Here is a 20,588-nt window from a genome sequence, read left to right as displayed (position 1 = left end):
ATAAGTGGAGAAATTGGAACTTTTGTACATCGCTGGTAGGAATGTAACATGATAAAACTGCTGTGTAAAAGTTAAACAGAATTAGCATATGACTCAGTAATTAAAAATGATTCAGAATAATTGAAAAGCAGGACTCAAACAGATACTTGTACAACAGTGTTCACAGTAGAGAACAGGTAGAAAAAACTCAGATATCCCTCAAGAGAAGATTGGATAAACAAAACATGGTATATACATGCAATGAAATATTACTCAAGCAAAAGATGAAGTTCCGATACATATTAATGACATGGATGAACCTTAAAAATATTATGCTAAGGAAAATAAGCCACACACAAAAGGAAAAATAGTATAGGATTCTACTCATGTGCAATATCTAGAATAGGCAAATTCATAGAGACAGAAAGTAGAATGGAGTTTATGTGAGGGGGTAGGGGAAGGGGGAATGAAGAGTTATGGCTTAATGGGTACAGATTTTCTCTTTGGGGTGATAAAAAATTCTGGAAGTAGATAGTGATAATGGTTGCAAACATCGTCAGTGTAGTTAATGCCACTGAAAGTTAGACTTAAAAATGGTGAAAATGGCAAATTTTGTTATATAGTTGATGCTTGGACAACACGGGGGCTAGGGTTGCTGACTCCTCTTGCAGCAAAAAATTCATGTATAACTTTTGACTTTCCAAAAAACTTAACTACTAATAGCCTACTGTTGTCCCAAAGCTTTACCATAACATAGTCGATTAACACTAACTATATTTGAATGTTATATGTATTATATACTCTATTCTTACAATACAGTAAGCTAGAGAAAAGAAAATGCTACTGAGAAAATCATAAGAGGAAATACATTAACAGTGCTGTATGTATTTATTGAAAAAAGATCTGCCTATCAGTGGACCTGCACAGTCTAAACCGTGTTGTTTGAGGGTCAACTGTATATATTTTACCACAATAAAAAAAGGGGAAAAATTACATTTGTAACATCACCTGTTGCTTACTTTCTTTCAGCCTTTTTAATAATATTCATAGATCTAACTATAGTATACAGCCTCAATATCTCTCTAATACAGGGACTATATTATACAAAATCAGAGGATATATACCTGGTGATGTAACTAAGAGTTCATGTTTGCTCTGGGACCCTAAATTTAAATGTAGAAATCTTAATTTCGGTTTTGTGTCCTTTCTGCAGAATAATCTTCATTGAATGTTGACTCAAACAGAGCAAGAATGGACTTCTTGAAAACCTTTTTGAAGTTCTCCCCAATAAATAGATAGAGTGTGGGAGAAAAGACAGTATTGAAAGAAGTAGTTATCACGGCAAGTATCAGCGTCAACTGTGAAAGCAGTGATTGGTTCTTAGTGAGAATTAAACCCTGGTATACATAGTAGGGCATCCAACACACAAAAAAAGAGATAATGGCAGTCATCATGACTTTGAAGGGCTTGTGGGATTTAACTAAGCTCCTCTCTTTCATCTTGTTGGCTACTCTTCGATAACAAAAGGTGATGATGGAGAAAGGCAGAAGGAAGCCCAGCAAAAAGCGGCTGATGAAACAGGCTACGTGAATCCATTTCTTTAATGTTTGCATATTTTTGCTTTCCCCGTTAGTAGACACAGCGTAGTTATTTTGGCAGGTCACTGTTCCATTATGGTCATCATGTGTCTCCCTGAAAACCAGATAGGGTATGCCGAGGGCAATGGCAGAGACCCAGACTCCCAGGATGACGCTGGAAGCCCAGCGTGGGGTTCGGTGCAGCTGTGACCACACTGGGTGAAGAGTGACAAGGTAACGATCAACACTGATGGCCGAGAGGAAGAAAACAGAGGCAAACATTCCTGCATACAAAATGCTAGTGAAGACCTTGCACATGATAGTTCCAAAACTCCAGTGATTGTTCTGAAGGGAGGAGATGGCTAAAAATGGGAGAATCAATGTTGAAATAAAATATGAGAGAATGAGATGAAAAAATAATAGAGTATTGACAGTCTTTTTCATCTTGAATTTTAGCACCCATAGGTAGAAACCATTGGTAATAGTACCAATTATAAATGATGTGAACAAAAAAAGGACAATGATCATTTTTGTGGCAGAAGCTGGAATGTGAGGAGTGTTTCTTACTAAGGTAGAGCCATTGAGCAGGTAACCAGTTGAGTTAATCAGATCCATAATTACTCGTGGAGTGAGAAACTAAAAATAACAACAAAAAAGAAGCAAAAGAAAGGTTAAACATAGAAATTAAAATAGTAATGTTTGCATAGTAACAGTCAACCTGACAATATGGCAAGCATAATATTTCTACAAGAACAGAAATCAGGTATTTCCCCTAAGGTCTGTATTTTCATTTTGTACGAGGAATTAATAACGGATTTATCGGAGCATCAAAAAAGGAAATACTACAAACGAAACGAATGTGAAATGGATGTTTTGACTTTGTTAAGTAATCAATTTAGGTGGTTAAAAATCTTCTATTTAGACGTTAACCAGAAGTCGAACCCTTCTTGATGGGCACAACTTCTTTAATGAGGCAATGTAGAATCAGTTTTACTTGACTAAGACTTGGTCAGGGCAAACATTGCTAATGAAATTGAATAATCAAAGTAACAACAACTGCTGTAAATTAGTAATCATGGGGAGCTATAATCAGATTTCTCCCATAAGTTAATTATATATAGCAAATGCTATTACCTAGTATTTCTAACACTCAGCACCTAACAGCAAGAACTGATATTCGTATGTGTCGTGTGGGCTGGCCTGCGGGGTCTCAGCTCCTGCTCCCCACATAAGAACGCAGGATATGGTGAGGCCAAAAAGGAACACCCACGGAGCCATAGATAGTGGAGTCATACCACTATATTCTCGCTGGTAGCATCTGCCTCTCGCAATCCAAGCTAGCTCAGCCACCATCTTCTTGCTAGCCCCCATTTGCTGCTAGTGTAGCCACAGCAGTTATATTAGTGGCCAATGGCTCACTGGTTACAGCTAACGGCCAACTAGCCACAGCTGATGGCCATCCAATCATAGTTGATGGCCATTTACTACCCGAGCCAGCATCTTTCCAGGTGAGGGCGAGAGCCTGGAAACTGCACTCCTGGTTCTGTCCCCACACTCCACCCCTACAGGGTCTCGCCTCACAATCTATGTGACAAGCGTCTTCTGCAAGGGGCCCTGTGCGAGGAGCTTGGAGGTGAATGCAATATCCAGGACACAGCCAGGCTCTCTGGGCACAGCCAGGGTTTCTTGGGGCACCACCAGTTCTTCTGGGCACAGCCAGACTTCCTGGACTTCTTACAGTACCACCAGTCTTCCAGGACACAGCCAGGGTTTCTTGGGGCACCACCAGTAGTTCTGGGCACAGCCAGACTTCCTGGGCTTCTTAGGGTACCACTGGTCTCCCCAGGCACAGCCAAGGTTTCTCAGGGCATTGCCACTCTCTCTGGGCACAGCCACACTTCCTGGACTCAGCCAGGGCTCTCAGGGCACTGCCAGTCTCTCTGGGCCTCTCAGGGTACCCTGCTGGAACAACAGCGACTCACAGTCAAGGTGCTTACATATTCTCAATGGCGGGTAGTCAAGACACAAAACCAAACATCCTCCAGTTCCACTACATGGTCATATGTTCCCAAGCAAACAGTCAAGCAGTCCATTAAATTAGGGATGGAAGGCAATTCCCCATAGTCCATAGTCATTTGCCAGGGCTGTCCTGGGGGTGAGGGACGACCTTGACCTCACCCTCATTTCCCACAGAGGACTCAGCAAGCGTTTCCTCCTGGGACTACAAGTCCTGCATCTGGGCTGCCTCAGCAAGCACTTCCCAGCCCACAGGGCCACAATAACCTTTGCTTTCTTCGGCCTATGCTGGTTGGCAAACCGTCCACATCTTCCCACCCCTCCACGGGGGTCCAGCTCTCCGGCAGCTGCTCCGCCTGGTTTTCCTCAGACTCATGCACAAACTGCTCCACCGCACTTCAGAGAGCTTTGGCTGGCACCGTACCCTGCTCACTGTGCCATTTGTCGTGTGGGGCAGCCTGCGGGGTCTCAGCTCCCGCTCCCCACATAAGAACACAGGATATGGTGAGGCCAAAAAGGAACACCCACGGAGCCATAGATAGGGGAGTCATACCACTATATTCTTGCTGGCGGCGTCTGCCTCTTGCAATCCGAGGTTGCTAGCTCAGCCACCATCTTCTTGCTAGCCCCCATTTGCTGCTAGTATAGCCACAGCACTTATATTAGTGGCCAATGGTTCACTGGTGACAGCTGACGGCCAACTAGCTACAGCTGATGGCCATGCAATCACAGTTGATGGCCATTTACTTACTACCTGAGCCAGCACCTTTCCACGTGAGGGCGAGAGCCTGGAAACTGCACTCCTGGTTCTGTCCCCACAGTATGGGAACCCTAGAGCACCATAAGATTATGAAGTGCCTTCAGCATCATCAATGAAAGAGGAAAGAGCATTGTAGAGTCTAGTAGCAGTTCTTTCTCACTTGGGGAGGGGAACAAGGGAGAGACGTCAAGGAACTGATAGTTATCTAATATTTGTTATATGCCATGAGCTTTATATGAAAATCATTTCTTATCTCAAAAAGGAAAGTATTTAAACAGAGAAGAAAGTGAGGCTTACGAAGGTTAAGATTCTCTGTCATCATCACCTCCCACCACACCTCCATTGTGGCAGGTGGGGAGCCTGATCAGTGCTTTATGTTACTTCTTTGAAAATTGGTAATTCATGTGTAGTGTTTTGATAATGCTCCATGAATCAGAGTATTTCATCATCCAAAATGTCCCATTTTTTAGATAATGGTTCCTATAGTATGGAAAATATAAACCTGAGAATGTGTGAGGACAGAGCCCCAGAAAGTAGTTTCCAGGCTCTCGGCCTCACATAGACAGGTGCTGGCTCGGGTAGTAAATGGCCATCAACTGTGATTGCATGGCCATCAGCTGTGGCTAGTTGGCCGTCAGCTGTAACCAGTGAGCCATTGGCCACTAATATAACTGCTGTGGCTACGCTAGCAGCAAATGGGGGCTGGCAAGAAGATGGTGGCTGAGGCTACAAGCGGAGCAATGAGGGTTGAGAATTGTGTGGCTCCTGTTTCCTGTTTCTACAACCCAGCTGCCAGCGAGACTATAGTGGTATGACTCCCCTACCTATGGCTCCGTGGGTGTTCCTTTTTGGCCTCACCATGTCCTGAGTTCTTATGTGGGGAGCGGGAGCAGAGACCCCGCCGGACTCCCTGCACAACACATGGCGTAGTGGGCGGTATCCCCTGCACGACAAATGGCGCAGCGAGCAGGGTCCCCCGCATGACAGAATGTTTTGGAAAATAGCTATTATAACAGAGTCATAGTAACAAATTGGTTTTTGGTAAGTTTGGTAAAGCAATGGAAATTACTAATGATGTGTTTTTCTTTCACTAAGGAAAAACATTCTAACAACATATAGAGAGAAGAAATAAAGTCATTGCTATTAAAACCACAATTGCTTTAAGTTAGTTTTTCCTTCTAAGGGAGTTGTAAAGTTTTTCTCCAAAGTGAAAACAGTGGTTCTCTTCCCTTAGTAGTCTGTGTTAGGACTAAAAAGGGAAGTTTAAGGACATGGAATGGGTAGGCAACAGTGAGTGAAAGAGTGGGAACCTGAGGAAGAGGCTTTTGGAAGGTCCTGGGACCATGAGTAGAAGGAGGAAGAGTGAGAGGTGGGCACAGGAAAAAACGGCAGAAGGTTAGGACGCTTGAAGAGAAGAAAGCGTCAAAAAGATATATATATAGATAGATATTTAATATGTATATATTAAATTTATTGGGGTGACAATTGTTAGTAAAACTACATAGATTTCAGGTGTACAATTCTGTATTATATCATCTATAAATCCCATTGTGTGTTCACCACCCACAGTCAGTTCCATCACCATATATTTGCAAAAAGATATTTTGATAAGCAGAAATGACACAGAGGATTTAAAAGGAGGAATGTCTAAGATTCAATTTAAATCCACTTGCTATGCTTTGACGTGGTGTAATGTCCCTTCTCATTAATGGCAACTGTCTTGTGTTGGTAGTTGCTCTGGGGAATTGAAGGAAAATAGCTTGTGTTCCCTATTTGGGATAGAGTGGGATGGAGAGAAGAAACCAGCAGCAGGAGGTGAGATGTGAATGAGATGATGAATATGGTGGAAACTGGATAGGTGTTAGGATATAGCAGACAAAGAGAGACAAATCCCACGGAGAATTTCTGATAAATGTGTGAGTGTGTGTGTGTGTGTGTGTGTGTGTGTGTGTGTGTGTGTGTGGTCTCTTTGTATATGTGCATAGGAGAATATGTCCATCCTCCTTCTACCACTTACCAGCTCTGTGACCTCTGAGCCGCTTTCACCTTCTAAATCACAATGAGTTTTTATGAGGGCTAAATGAGACAATGTATGTAAATCACGTACATTTAGCTCCCTTTATGGCACATATTAAGTACTCAGTAACTGTTTAGCTATTATTTTACTCAACTTGTTATATTCAGGCTAGCAAGAGCCTCATTTTGCCCTTATAATGCTGCAGGCCACATTTCTTTTCTCCACAAAGCTTCTCTATTGAATTCTAGAGTACCATCAGGGATTTCTGAAAAAAATTGAAATGTCCATTTGTTGGGGCAGAGGCTCTCCGATTGACAGTTATTTTTGAGACCTTGCTATTGTGATACCTTTGGCACAAATGGCTTTCCGAAAGACCCCCTCTCGTTGGGGACACTGTATTCCTGTGGGGAAGCACGAGAACCTTGGGAAGCTCATCTGAAGTAAGCCTAGAGAGTCTATTCAGGATGATAGCACTAGGATGCTGGCCCAGGGAGTCTTACCTTGGACTTGTATCTTCATATCAGATGGCCTTGGGCAGGCCAGAGTCACACTAAGTCAGTAATCTTATCTCCAGGGACAGAGGCAAAAATCAGTGACACTGCTTTTATTTCATCTGTCTTTCTTCTTGCTGGTGTGACTCCCCAGGCTTGAACCTACTGTTTAAATACTCAGCGAAGTCTTCTTATCCTTTCTGGGTTCCCTTTTCTGTGGAATAGATGCTACAGAGGTGGAGTTAGAGAGATGAATACTTCTTCAAATCATTTCTCTATTTTAAGGGGACATTTTTAAAATCCCATAAAGTTATTCTATTTACGGATCATAAGCTCATCTTGTGTGTTAAAATATTGATTAATAATTACCATTTCATTCAAAGTCCTTTTACCAGGTACCCACTCTGCCTCAATTCTAGGATGTTCATTTGCAGATGGACGCATGGTGTTGGGTACAAAGGGATGTGGAATATATCAGGCATGGAAAAAAAAACAGAATCTGGAAATGAGGTACCTAATCCATCTGGTGAGAAAATGGTCAGCAAGAAAAATTTACACACTAAGGTTCACATTAAAATGAGATGTATGAGGACAAACCAAAGATTAATATTATTTTGTTCAGAAAGATGAAGACTAACAGGCAGATCAATTTGTATTTGTACAATTGTACAATCATTAAAATGGTTGAAAAGAACGTGGAGTTGGTTATCATATCCTAGAAGACGATCTCATTATAAGAAAATCTTACCACACTGGTAATACATTTTCGAAGTGACAGAGTCCTACATTTTCTATTTTCCTCTCTCTAATTCATCGCTGACATTTTTCAGGATCAGTCTGTATGCTGACCTTAGTGTCCTGATTTCTTTCCTGCTTGCTTTCCTCTTTATCTCTTCACTGCCAGTGGTGAAAATACATCAAAACAGCTGTGTGTCTTCAGTGGTGAAGCTTGGGAATCAGCTACCTCGTCTGTGTTAGAATTGTAAAGCTTTCACTGCTACTGTAGCCCTATTAAAAATAGACTTAAGTTTTTGTTGTTAATTCTCTGGGGCTGTCACCTTCAACCTAAGAACTGATTCTTTTTGCTTCAGGATAAGGATACATTTTCAAACTTGCTAGTGCATTTTAAAAGTGACTTCTTGCCAGGTTTTCATATGCTTTGGGTTAACTTACAGATCTGGAAGTAACCTGAGATATTATTTGTCCAGACCCACTAATATGCAGTATTAGCAAACTGAGACACAGAGAAGTTCAGTGATTTACAGTAGGTTTTCACCAAAAAAAAGAACCAAGGGCTCCTTCCACTGCCCTATGCTATTTCATTCATTAAGAAAAAGGGGGGAGGGGAGAGATTTGGGCCAGGTTTGGCCTACTCTCCCCTCCACTCTATACTTCCAAGTCTTTCAATTAGTAAAATTCAAAAACAACAAATATAACAATTGTCACCCCAATAAATTTAAAAAATATATGTTAGAGACTAGTATTTAACTCTTTCCTCCCAATATGCACGGGGGCTAGTACCATCATTAAATAACCTAGAATTTAAGTTTTTTAGAAGTCTTTTCAGAAATACTTTCATTAGTAAGCATTTTCTTCTAATAGATAATTAAACCAATGATATTAACTCTGTGGGGAAATATGCAGACTGTGTTTGAAGACGTAACTTCTGTGGCTTTGGTGATGTGACTCTGTTTCACTTTTCATATCTCAAGTAAGTCAGATGGTTTCAAGAAAACAACTCATGGAAATGAAAACTGTTAATGTTGTTTTGATGTAAACACAGTATGAAATACATAGAAATGTAGAAGCAGGTGGTGTTGCAGAATCAACTCCTTGAAATTCTAGGAACTCATAAATGCATATAAATTTTTTTTTTTTTAAGAAGATGTTGATATTAATTTAATTTTACATACTTTCACCCAGAAAACATTTGTGTAGCAGCAAACATGCAGGTGGAATTCTGTTTAATGATTAGAACACTAAGAATAGCCATAGTTGGGGTAGCCGGTTAGCTCAGTTGGTTAGAGCGTCATGCTAATAACACCAATGTTGCTGGTTCGATCCCCGTATTGGCCACGGACCACTGTGAGCTGCGCCCTCCTCACGCCGCCATTTTTCCGGAAGTCACTAAATAAATGCATATAAATTTAAGAGCTGGAGAAGACCAAGGAGTTAATTTCATCTAATTCTCAATTCTATAGGTGAAGAAACTAAGACCCCTAGAGATATTTGAGAATTTGTCCTAAATTCCGTTATTAGTTAATAAAAGAGTTAGGGCAGAAATAATGTACACTGAAAATACTGATGCACTACTTATAGGCTATACAGTGATTGCACACGATTGTATAGGATAGAAAACAATACAACTCTGCTACTTGAGAGAGAGAGAGAGAGAGAGAGAGAGAGAGAGAGAGAGAGAGAGATCTCCTCTCTGAATCTTAGTCTCCTCATTTGTAAGTGTAAAAAACCCCAAAAAACCCCCAAACCCCTCTTGAAGAATTCTTTTGAGGATTAAATGAGACACTATAGGTAAGGGCTTAGCACCGTACCTGACACCTGGTAAGTACTAAATAAATGCCAGCTAATATTAATAGAATGAATGTTGTAGCAGAGAACACCAGCAAGCCCAGTGGGCTGGAGCAGTGCAATTCAAGAAACGTTTCTTATCTAACACATGCCAGACAGTCTTTAAAACTGGGGAAAGCAAGTAAATAATTCAGACTAATGCCTTTAGTATTTATAGTTATTAAAGAAGATGATACCTGAACTGAATGTGAGGAGAGCTTATTCGAGGCCTTGGAAACAGCATGCTTGAAGGCCTGGCAAAAGAGAGCAATGCTTCACTCATCTGGGCCTGGTTCTGTACTTTTTGAGATCACTTCTCACCACCCTCCACATCCCAGCACAGTGGGAACAACAAGGCAATTATGAGCCCAGTGGTTCCCATTCTGGCTGAAGTCAGACTTACTTGGAGGCCTTTCAAAAAATGCAGAGCACTCCTGAGGTTGAGTTCATTAATCTAGCATTTACCAAGTGTTTACTGTACCTGAAGCACTGTCCTTGCCACTGAGGATATAGAGTAAATGAGAAGAGGTTTGTTCTCGTGGAGCTTACATTCTAGTGGGGAGAGATGGACAATAAACTACTAAATAAAGACATATCAGCTAGCATGACAGCACTATGCAGAGTGTTAAAACATGGACGTGTAATGAGTAAATAAGGGGAGATAATACATGGGGTAGTTGGAAAGGCATTTCCGTAGGTGACATTTAATAGCATTGGAATGACACAAAGGAGCCAACTGTGCAGCAATTAAGAGGAGCTGTGTTACCTTTGACCTAACTCATGTCTTGCTCCATGTCTGTTTCCCCCATATTGGCCCCTTTCTACCTCCTATCTGCTTTTGTTCTCCTAATTTGGTCTTCCCATTTATTTGGCTCATGTTTTTTCAACTTCATTCCACAGTTTATGACTTGCATTCTTCTCCTTGGCAGGGTCCTTGTTATGATAGCATTCCTGGAAACAAGGACACAGCTTTATTCAGGAGACTCTCTCCTGGGTTCTGCTCTCAGCCTTATTGGATGTGGTCCATTCACCACATCAGGCTCCAGGTCCTATCCATGACTGGAGAACATTCCTGAAACTGCAGGTAGGATGTATCTGGAGGAGAGGCAGAAGGTGAGACTGGGAAGTTTTCCCAGATCTTGATTATGAAAGGATTTGGATTCAGGTTCAGTCTTGGGGGAGAAAGGTTTGGGGTTTAAAGCACAGGTGGAGAGATAGGCTTGCTACAGGAGCGAAAGAGTTAAGGCCTTGGGGATCGATTTGTTACTCTGCAAATTCAGAACCAAATTCAGGTAATCTGCTGAAAGTGAACAGAGGAGGGTTCTAGAAAGTGAAGAGGTTTTAACATTTCCTATGAAAAGAGTGAGACATATAAACAGTATTGAGTTGTGTTAAGGGTCTTTTTGAGATCAGGAGCCACTTGTGGGCCTGCTCTCCTGGGAAGGGAGAAAACACCTCCGTGTACAAATTTAAAATTCTGGGCAGCTCATTCTGTTATATTTACTTCCATCTTGGGTATAGAAGCAGAAGCAGATTCAAAATATTGATGGTTCCCAAGCTAACACTACCAGGAGAGGAGGCCAGCAGAGTTGAGAGTGCTGGTAAGAGAGCAGGAGATGGTGATGTTTCTGGGGGTTTAGATGAAACAGGCGGTGTTCAAAGCCATGATAAGTTTGACAGATGGGGAGAAAGGGAGGGATTGAGGGCCTGGAGGTCTGGTGCTGGCAGAGTGATAGTGTCTGTATGTGTGTAGGAAACTGTGGTCAGAGTGTGGGAAATTGGAATTTTTGATTTTCAAGGTGTAGCAGTTCTGGGTGATGGTAAGGTCTCTAGAGTGTGGCGCAGGAACCGACGTAGTAAAGCAGTCATTAGAATCGACATCAAGAAACTTGAAACGAAGGTATTGGATGGTCTTTATCCTAAGAGCAGTGGGGAAATCAATGAGAGGTTTTAGGTAAGAAGTGATATGGTCACAGTAGCACTGTAAAGAGATAGCCCAGCTTTTGAGGTGGAGAATGGATCGGTGAGAGGTCAGAGCAGACCCTGAAAGAAGACTATAAGGGCAAGTCGTAGTTAATTAGCAAAATGACCCCAGGAAACCCAGGTAAGGAGTGGGGATGGGAGATATGGAAGGGCAGCAGCAAATAAATGGTGAATTATTAAATAAGATACAGGTGTAGGTAATTAATCCCAGTGACGAACTCTGAATAATGGCATAGAGAACATATCTCTGGGTTACCCTATCCATGGGACAAAGACCTGGGGTATTTATATACCAACTCCTGTCAGTTATTGGTTGAAAGATGCACTTAGGGGGTGTTCATTTTTTTGTACTTCCTCGGCCACTCGTATGAGCAAAGTGGGATCTGGTGGCAGAGAAAGATTTTTTTGGGGAAATAAAAGTAGATTCTGGCAGAAGGAAATCTGGCTAGCACATTAGTTTGATGCTCTCCATTTTGTTAATCATACTTAAAAAGTTTCACATTTTTGATCCTCTTTTAAAGTAAATTGTAAGTCCAAGGTATACCAAGAAGACAAGAATAAAGTCTGATATTCTTACTCCTGACTCAGGATATAGTTATTCAAAAGTGAAAATCTAAGGCAATACTGTCCAGTAGAAATAGCATGCAAGCAACATTAAAAATTTTGTAGACACCACATAAAAAAAGTATAAAGAAATTCAGTAATCTCATACTTAACGTCATCAATAGGTTTTGCGACTTTAAGCAAAACTACATGTAACGAAACCAATTTTACCATCGACTAATTGACATAAACAAGAATTAAGTTCTTATAGCATCACATCAAAGTTATAGTGAAACGACATTATTCAAGGACCTGCTGTATGTAGAATTCATTTTTATGATACATTTCATTTAACTCAATATATTCAAATATTATCATTTCAACATGTAATCAATACAAAATTTATTGGTGAAGTAATTTACATCCTTTTTTTTTTTTGTGCTAGGTTTTTAAAATCTGATGTGTATTTTACACTTAAAGCACATCTCAGTTTGAACTAGCCACACATCAAGTGCTCAGTAGCTGCCATATTTAACAGTGCAGGTCTACAGTATGGGTGAAGAGATGCATTCTTTTACAGTGGTTATACACTGCCTAGTAGAAGGCAATATTTTACATTTAAGTATTGGATGTTAAAACTAAAATGGAACAGGCAATATTAATATGGTTTCTGACTTTCCTCCACATATATTATTTTGATATTTCCAAATCAAGTGAGGGATATAATTTTTAAACTTGGTTTAGGTTTCTACTAATGAGAACTAAGCAACTAGAATGACAATTTTTAAACACACTTTTTGACCTTAAAATAACTAGTAAAGATGGCTTCTTGAAGATAAATATTTATTTTGTTTGCCAATTGGACAGGAAGTCCTCTTTAAGTTTTTTGACTGCAGAATCAGCCTTTTTACAGCTCATTTTACTTTTATGTGTCTTCGGCAGTATCACAGTGCCCTCTCTTCCTTTCCTTATTCAAAAATAGTTATCAGCAGATAATATACGACTAGAAAATTATGCCAAGTGAAATAGGTCAGACAGAGAAAAACAAATACCATATGATCTCATGTATATGTGGAAAAAACAAAACAGTTAGAGGGATAGTGGATGGGGGGAAGGGGGTTCACACAGTATGAGAGATATAAATGATAAACGTCTAAGTATTGCTTTGTCTTGTGCACCTGAAACTAATAAAATAAAAAAAGGGGGGACTAAGGGACCCCCCCCAAAACAAAACTAAACAAAACAAAACAAAAACAGAAACAAACTCATAGATACAGAGAACATTTTTTTTTTTTTTAAGGAGGGTGCAGCTCACAGTGGCTCATGTGGGGATTGAACTAGCCAGCACCACGCTCTAACCAACTGAGCTAACCTGTCACTCCACACAGAGAACATTTTGATGGTTGCTAGATGGGAGGAGGTTTGGGGGGCCTGGGTGAAAAAGGGGAAGGGATTAAGAAGTACAAATTGGTAGTTACAAAACAGTCATGAGATGTAAAGTACAGCATAGGGAATATAGTCAATAATATTGTAATAACTATATTACTGCAAGGTGGGTACCAGACTAATTGAGGGGATCACTTCATAAATTATGTAAATGTTTAACCACTATACTGTACTCATGAAACTAATATAAAATAATATTGAATGTCAACTGTAGTTGAAAAAAAAAGACTAGAATTCAGAGGTCATTGTCTTAGGAATAATGTTCCTCTTCTTTTTCAATCTTCATGTTGAAAATGAGAAATTTTTATTGCCAGGTAAGTGAAATAACTTAGGACAATGTAATATGGTTCTTGAGTGAGATTATGACCTCACTATCAATGGTCCAGAGATACCCAGATGCATGGAACTAAATATTTTAATACAATTATGTTTATAAAACTGTATCTTTTAAGATATTCTTTTGAAAGCCATGGTCAAATGTGGCTCATTTATATCTTTCTCCCAATCTCTGCAAATGGACAATATAAAAAATAAGATAACTCAGACCTCCTATGGCTTAATCAGTGCGCGTGAGGAGTCATTACGGCAGAAATCAATTTGGAGATGAAGAGTTTACTACTGGCTATCAGAATCTTATTTTTATGAACTCTTTAGGAAGTGTGGGGTAGATTTCCTTATTCTATAAATAAGGCATTCCCCCTGGGCCACCACTTAAAGGGTGACCAATGAAGTAATCCAACAAAGTATAAAAATAAGCTTCGGAGCTTTGGCTTCAAAGACACCTGGATTCAAATCTTGGCTTTAGTATGTTTTTTATAAGATATGGCCTCAGTCCTATTCCTTAGATTCTCTAAGTTCCAGATGTCCCTTATTTATTCTAAAGAGCTTTTTAAAAAGTATGTAACTCACCAGATTTTTTGCTGTGGTGTAGATATCTAAAAATGTATGTATACTGCTATAAAAATGAGAGCACATTATACATCCTGTTTGGTAATTTTGTCATTTAATAATATGTTATAAATGTTTTCCATACCAATAAACTAATATGCCAATAAATATACATCTATGCCATCATTTTATTTGGTATTTAATATTCCATTACAGGTTATTTTGAGGATTAAATAAGATAAAATATGTGAACATAACTGGCATGTAGTCATTTAAAAACCACTGCCGAATAAAAATGCTACTGGAATTCAGATTTCAGATGATCAGCCTGTTGGTTGTCCTTTGCTAGCCAGGTACCATCATGCTGGCAAGTCTCCAGCTGTTTTAAAGTAAGACGTACACAGAACTGCTTCACACATAAGGACTGAGAATCCTCTCAGACATCACTGCAGGCATTAGAAGAAAGGCGGCTTAGGGACCTGAATAGAAGATGAAGGTAACAGAGACTTTCTCTGATGGTAGATAATAAAATATTGAGGCTCTTTAGAAAAGGAAAATGTGTACTATACCGGTTCAAGACTTGGAAGGCCAGCAGACCTCTAGAGGAAAGAAAAACCTGTAAGAGATGCCTTCTCAGAGCAGAAAGTTAGTTTTCATCTCTGTGAATTTCTTCATTTCTAGCACCTTGTTTGTGTTTGTTCCTTATGGAACAAAACTCAGCTAATGACCTCCCACTTCAGCAAGATTATCAGAACATAATGAACATTTCAGATTCCTATTTGAAAATATGTGTTCCTCCTGGTCCATTTCTAGTTTAAAAATACCCCCTTTAACATTCCAAGAATTATTTTTGAAAATTATCTTGGCTGCAATTCAAAACACTGCATGTAGCATTTGCTAGGCTAGTTCATAGTTCCTCTCTGAATACCATTTTACAGAAGTGCTCTCAGACGGTCTGGGATAGACACATATCCCGCCGGCTGAGCTGCGTGGTGTCTGCTAAGTCACATGGGGCAGGGCCTAAGAGAGGAACTTTGAGGTCTATTTTTTGCACTACACCTCTTGGGAAGGAGGTCTGGATGCCAGTGACAATAGAGCCTGCTGGGAAGGAAGGCTGCGTATTTGGGATTTTATGGTACTGTCCCAGTAGCTTCTCTGACTAAGCCAGTTGATGTCTTAATTCCTCAACGGAGGTAGCTACAAATACTAAAAAAGAGCATCAGTCATATGGTCAACTAATATTGATTGCAGGTCTGTTATGCGTCAAATACTGTGCTGGCACTGTAGGTAGAGAAGGAAATGAGACAGGAGCGGTTCAGCTATTGTGGATCTTCTGCATTAGTTTTTCCAAAACAGGAGATATGAAGCAAATAATGACGACTGTGTTTAGAGAAAATTGACCTAAGCCAGTAGTGAGGGAGATTTCCTTGAGGAAGTGATATCTGAGCTGAAACTTGAAGTTAGGTGGGTAATGAGAGTGGGGGGATAGGCACTTCTAGCAAATTGTGAGAAGGCCGCAAGTATGACTGAGAACTGAGAGAAGTTCAGTAAGGCTAGAGGACAGAGCTAGGAGAAGGACGGAGCAGGAGATGTGCACATGGCCAAATCGTCTCGGGCTTCATAGGCCATGTTAACTGCAGTACTTTTTTTTTTTTCTTTTTTTTTTTTTTTAGATTTTATTGGGGAAGGGGAACAGGACTTTATTTGGGAACAGTGTGTACTTCCAGGACTTTTTTCCAAGTCAAGTTGTTGTCCTTTCAATCTTAGTTGTGGTCCTTTCAGTCTTAGTTGTGGAGGGCACAGCTCAGCTCCAGGTCCAGTTGCTGTTGCTAGTTGCAGGGGGTGCAGCCCACCATCCCTTGCGGGAGTCGAACCAGCAACCTGGTGGTTGAGAGGACGTGCTCCAACCAACTGAGCCATCCGGGAGCTCAGCGGTAGCTCAGCTCAAGGTGCTGTGTTCAATCTTAGTTGCAGGGGATGGAGCCCACCATCCCTTGCGGGACTCGAGGAGTTGAACTGGCAACCTTGTGGTTGAGAGCCCACTGGCCCATGTGGGAATCGAACTGGCAGCCTTTGGAGTTAGGAGCACAGAGCTCCAACCACCTGAGCCAACGGGCCGGCCCAATTGCAGAACATTTTATTTTAAGAGTGTTGGGAAGGAAAGGGGGAAGATATCATATGTATTAGTTTGCTAGGGCTGCCATTAAAAATACCACATACTTGGTGGCTTGAACAACAGACATTTGTTTTCCCACAGTTCTGGAGGCTGGAAGTCCAAGATCAAGGTGCCCAGAGAATTGATTTCCTTTCTGAGGCCTCTCTCCTCAGCTTGCACATGGCCCTCTGTCATGCGGGAGACCCTGCTCGCTGCGCCCTTTGTCATGCGGGGCGGCCTTGGGGGTCTCTGCTCCCGCTCCCCACACAAGAACGCAGGATATGGTGAGGCCAAAAAGGAACACGCACGGAGCCATAGGTAGGGGAGTCATACCACTATATTCTCTCTGGCGGCACTATACTCTCACTGGAGGCTGGATCCACACTGTCCGCAAACCGCCATCCACACTTGCCAGCCCAGCCGCCATCTTCTTGCTAGCACCCATTCTCTCCCTCTCTTCTCTCTCTCTGCTAGCGTAGCCACAGCAGTTATATTGTGGCCAATGGCTCACTGGTTACAGCTGACGGCCAACTAGCCACAGCTGATGGCCATGCAATCACAGTTGGCCATTTACTACCTGAGCCAGCACCTGTCTATGTGAGGCCGAGAGCCTGGAAACTACTTTCTGGGGCTCCGCCCCCACACTCCACCCCTACAGGCTCTCGCCTCACAATCTACGCGACAAGCATCTTCCGCGAGGGGACCTGTGCGAGGAGCCTGGGGGTGAATGCAATATCCTGGACATAGCCAGGCTCTCTGGGCACAGCCAGGGTTTCTCAGGGCACCACCAGTGCTTCTGGGCACGGCCAGACTTCCTGGACTTCTTAGGGTACCACCTGTCTTCCTGGACACAGCCAGGGTTTCTCAGGGCACCACCAGTACTTCTGGGCACGGCCAGACTTCCTGGACTTCTTAGGGTACCACTAGTTTCCCCAGGCACAGCTAGGATTTCTCAGGGCACTGCCACTCTCTCTGGGAACAGCCCGACTTCCTGGGCACAGCCAGGGCATCTTCAGGGCACAGCCAGACTTCCTGGACTCAGCCAGGGCTCTCAGGGCACTGCCACTCTCTGTGGGCACAGCCACACTTCCTGGACACAGCCAGGGCTCTCAGGGCACTGCCACTCTCTGTGGGCACAGCCAGACTTCCTGGACTCAGCCAGGGCTCTCAGGGCACTGCCACTCTCTGTGGGCACAGCCACACTTCCTGGACTCAGCCAGGGCTTTCAGGGCACTGCCACTCTCTGTGGGCACAGCCACACTTCCTGGACACAGCCAGGGCTCTCAGGGCAGTGCCACTCTCTCTGGGCCTCTCGGGTACCCTGCTGGAACAACAGCGACTCACAATCAAGGTGCTTACATATTCTCAATGGCGGCCAGTCAAGAGACAAAAGCAAATATCCCCCAGCTCCACTAACAACAGTTCCCAAACAAACAGTCAAGCGGTCCATTAAATTAGGGATGGAAGGCAATTACCCATAGTCCATAGTCATTCGCCAGGGCTGTCCTGGGGGTGAGGGACAACCTTGACCTCACCCTTATCTCCCACGGAGGACTCAGCAAGGGTTACCTCCTGGGACTATAAGTCCTGCATCCGGGCTGCCTGAGCAGGAACTTCCCCGGCCCACAGGGCTGCAACGACCTTCGCTTTCTCCGGCCTGTGCTGGTTGGGGAACCGTCCACATCTTTCCACCTCTCCACGGGGCTCCATCTCTCCAGCAGCTGCATGGCTTTTCCTGTGCTGGTGGGAGAACCGTCCACGTCCTCCCACCCCTCCACGGGGGTCCAGCTCTCCGGCAGCTGCTCCTCCTGGTCTTCCTGAGACTGAGTGTTCATACACACAAACTGCTCCACCGTCTTTTGGAGAGCTTTGGCTGGCACCATACCCTGCTCGCTGCGCCATTTGTCATGCGGGAGACCCTGCTCGCTGCGCCATTTGTCATGCGGGGCGGCCTTGGGGGTCTCTGCTCCCGCTCCCCATACAAGAACGCAGGATATGGTGAGGCCAAAAAGGAACACGCACGGAGCCATAGGTAGGGGAGTCATACCACTATATTCTCTCTGGCGGCACTATACTCTCACTGGAGGCTGGATCCACACTGTCCGCAAACCGCCATCCACACTTGCCAGCCCAGCCGCCATCTTCTTGCTAGCACCCATTCTCTCCCTCTCTTCTCTCTCTCCGCTAGCGTAGCCACAGCAGTTATATTGTGGCCAATGGCTCACTGGTTACAGCTGACGGCCAACTAGCCACAGCTGATGGCTATGCAATCACAGTTGGCCATTTACTACCTGAGCCAGCACCTGTCTATGTGAGGCCGAGAGCCTGGAAACTACTTTCTGGGGCTCTGCCCCCCACACCCTCCTCTTGTTGCCTCTTCATATGGTCTTTTCTCTGTATGTGTGTGCTCCCTGTGTCTCTTCAGTCAGATTGAACTAGAGCTCACCATATGGCTTCAATTCAACTTAATTACCTCTTTCAAGGCTTTATCTCCAAATGTAGTCACATTCTGAGGTATTGGGGGTTAGAGCTTCAACATATGAATTTGGGAGCGGGGACACAATTCAGGCCATAATACCACTTAAGTGCGTGGAATGTGGACAATGGATTGGAGAGAGGCAATGGCGGAGAACATAGGAGACGACAGAGGAAAAAGATAATCACAAGGAAATAATGACAAGAACAAGGAGAAAGAGAATAGTTGTGGGGAAGACGGTGAGTTCGGTTCTGCTCATCTGGAATTTGAGGTGCCTGTCAGACGTCAAATGGAGATGATTACATTGTTTACTGGAGAAGAAATCAGCCTCCGTATCAGATAGAGCTGATTATTATGTAGATCAACTCCCTATTCTCACCTGGCCCTTACATTTTACTTTCTATGAAAAAATTGGTAGCCCTTTCCAAAAAAGTGCTCTTGATATTCTTAGAAATTTGTTCTCAAAATTTGCTAGACTAGGGTTCAATAGCTACTTATAGTTAACATTTCTTTAACAGTTTTCCATAGTCAGCTTGACTTGTGACTTAATGTGCCTAAAGAAATTGCCTAATGTCATTACCCTCTTCTTGAGGGTAAAACCACTCTTTTCAATTTCCTTCCTACCTGGCAAAGTTTAGTAAAGGATGAAGTCTGTAAAACTCCAATGCTGATGGTAGAACAGAGGGTCTTTTGTGGCAGTAAGAAGTTCTAGTCAGTACACAGCCTTGTGGGCACTTGGTGGCCCCTCGGTGGGAACAAGGGTGTTAATGGTAGACATGTGGAATCTAAAGAAATTGTACCCTAAATTAACCTCTTCTCAGATTATGAGAATAGATTAGGATACATTTCACATTTTTTTATACCAAAATTGAATGTTCATTCCCACCTTTCACCCACATTTAAGATCACCCTTGCCTGGTTTTCTATTTCAATGAATGTTATTGACCACTAGAGGGAGAAACAAGAAAAGCTTTGGAAATTTTGACATTTGAGAAATTAGTTCAAGGCCAGGAGTAAAATGTACTAATTGTAGTGAAATACGTATTCAAGGAAGGCACTAACAGATACTGATGGTTGTTGAAGATCTGTCAACTTTATGAAATCCTGTAGAAATAATGTAACAGAAAGGTAATGTGACTTCTCTAAAGCATAAGGAACAGCATGTTGTTCTATGGTTGACCAGCTAAATTACAGTTTTGTTCGACTTGTGCCTTTGCCCAAAAAGTAAGTGTAATAAATAAACATATCTAATAAGGATGGATGATGAAAGGATTAACTGCTTTAGACTTCAGAGGTGGGAAAAATGGAAGTAAAGGAAAAATACTATCATAATCAAAACAATTTCTCTCTACTTTGAATTAAGTGAATTTGACTATTAAGACTGAAAATGATAGTTAAATACATAGAACATGCTCGCTATAGAGTGACTGAAAATTCTAACCAGTTGAAGATGTGTTTATCTTAAACTACTCAGTATGTGTGAGTTTATCAAGAGACAATTTCTTAAACTCCATTACTTCGTTAGAAAATGTCTTTGAATTATTTGCTATCCAAGAAATTACTGACTCCTTTAGTTGTAAGAAAAATGTATAAAATGCATTAATTTAACAAATAAATGTTAAACATCTACTCGATGTAAGATAATCAGGAGATTCAAGACTAAATTGGACATGAAATTTTTTCTCAAGATGT

The 20,588-nt window shown here is 42.1% G+C and overlaps 1 protein-coding gene across 1 annotated transcript; it reads right to left on the bottom strand.

Annotated features, from left to right (window-relative positions):
• Positions 1–1,148: 1,148 nt before the first annotated feature.
• GPR33 (G protein-coupled receptor 33) lies at positions 1,149–2,171 on the bottom strand. Its single transcript, XM_019754529.3, is given in 1 exon segment — positions 1,149–2,171. A coding segment is annotated over 1 exon segment (1,023 nt).
• Positions 2,172–20,588: the final 18,417 nt, after the last annotated feature.

The sequence above is a fragment of the Rhinolophus sinicus genome, chromosome 3, assembly GCF_057876585.1.
Source record: "Rhinolophus sinicus isolate RSI-liver-muscle chromosome 3, RSI-T2T, whole genome shotgun sequence".
Classification (NCBI taxonomy): Eukaryota; Metazoa; Chordata; class Mammalia; order Chiroptera; family Rhinolophidae; genus Rhinolophus; species Rhinolophus sinicus.
The sequence above is the reverse complement of the archived record's forward strand: the minus strand, read 5'-3'. Positions and strand labels throughout refer to the sequence as shown.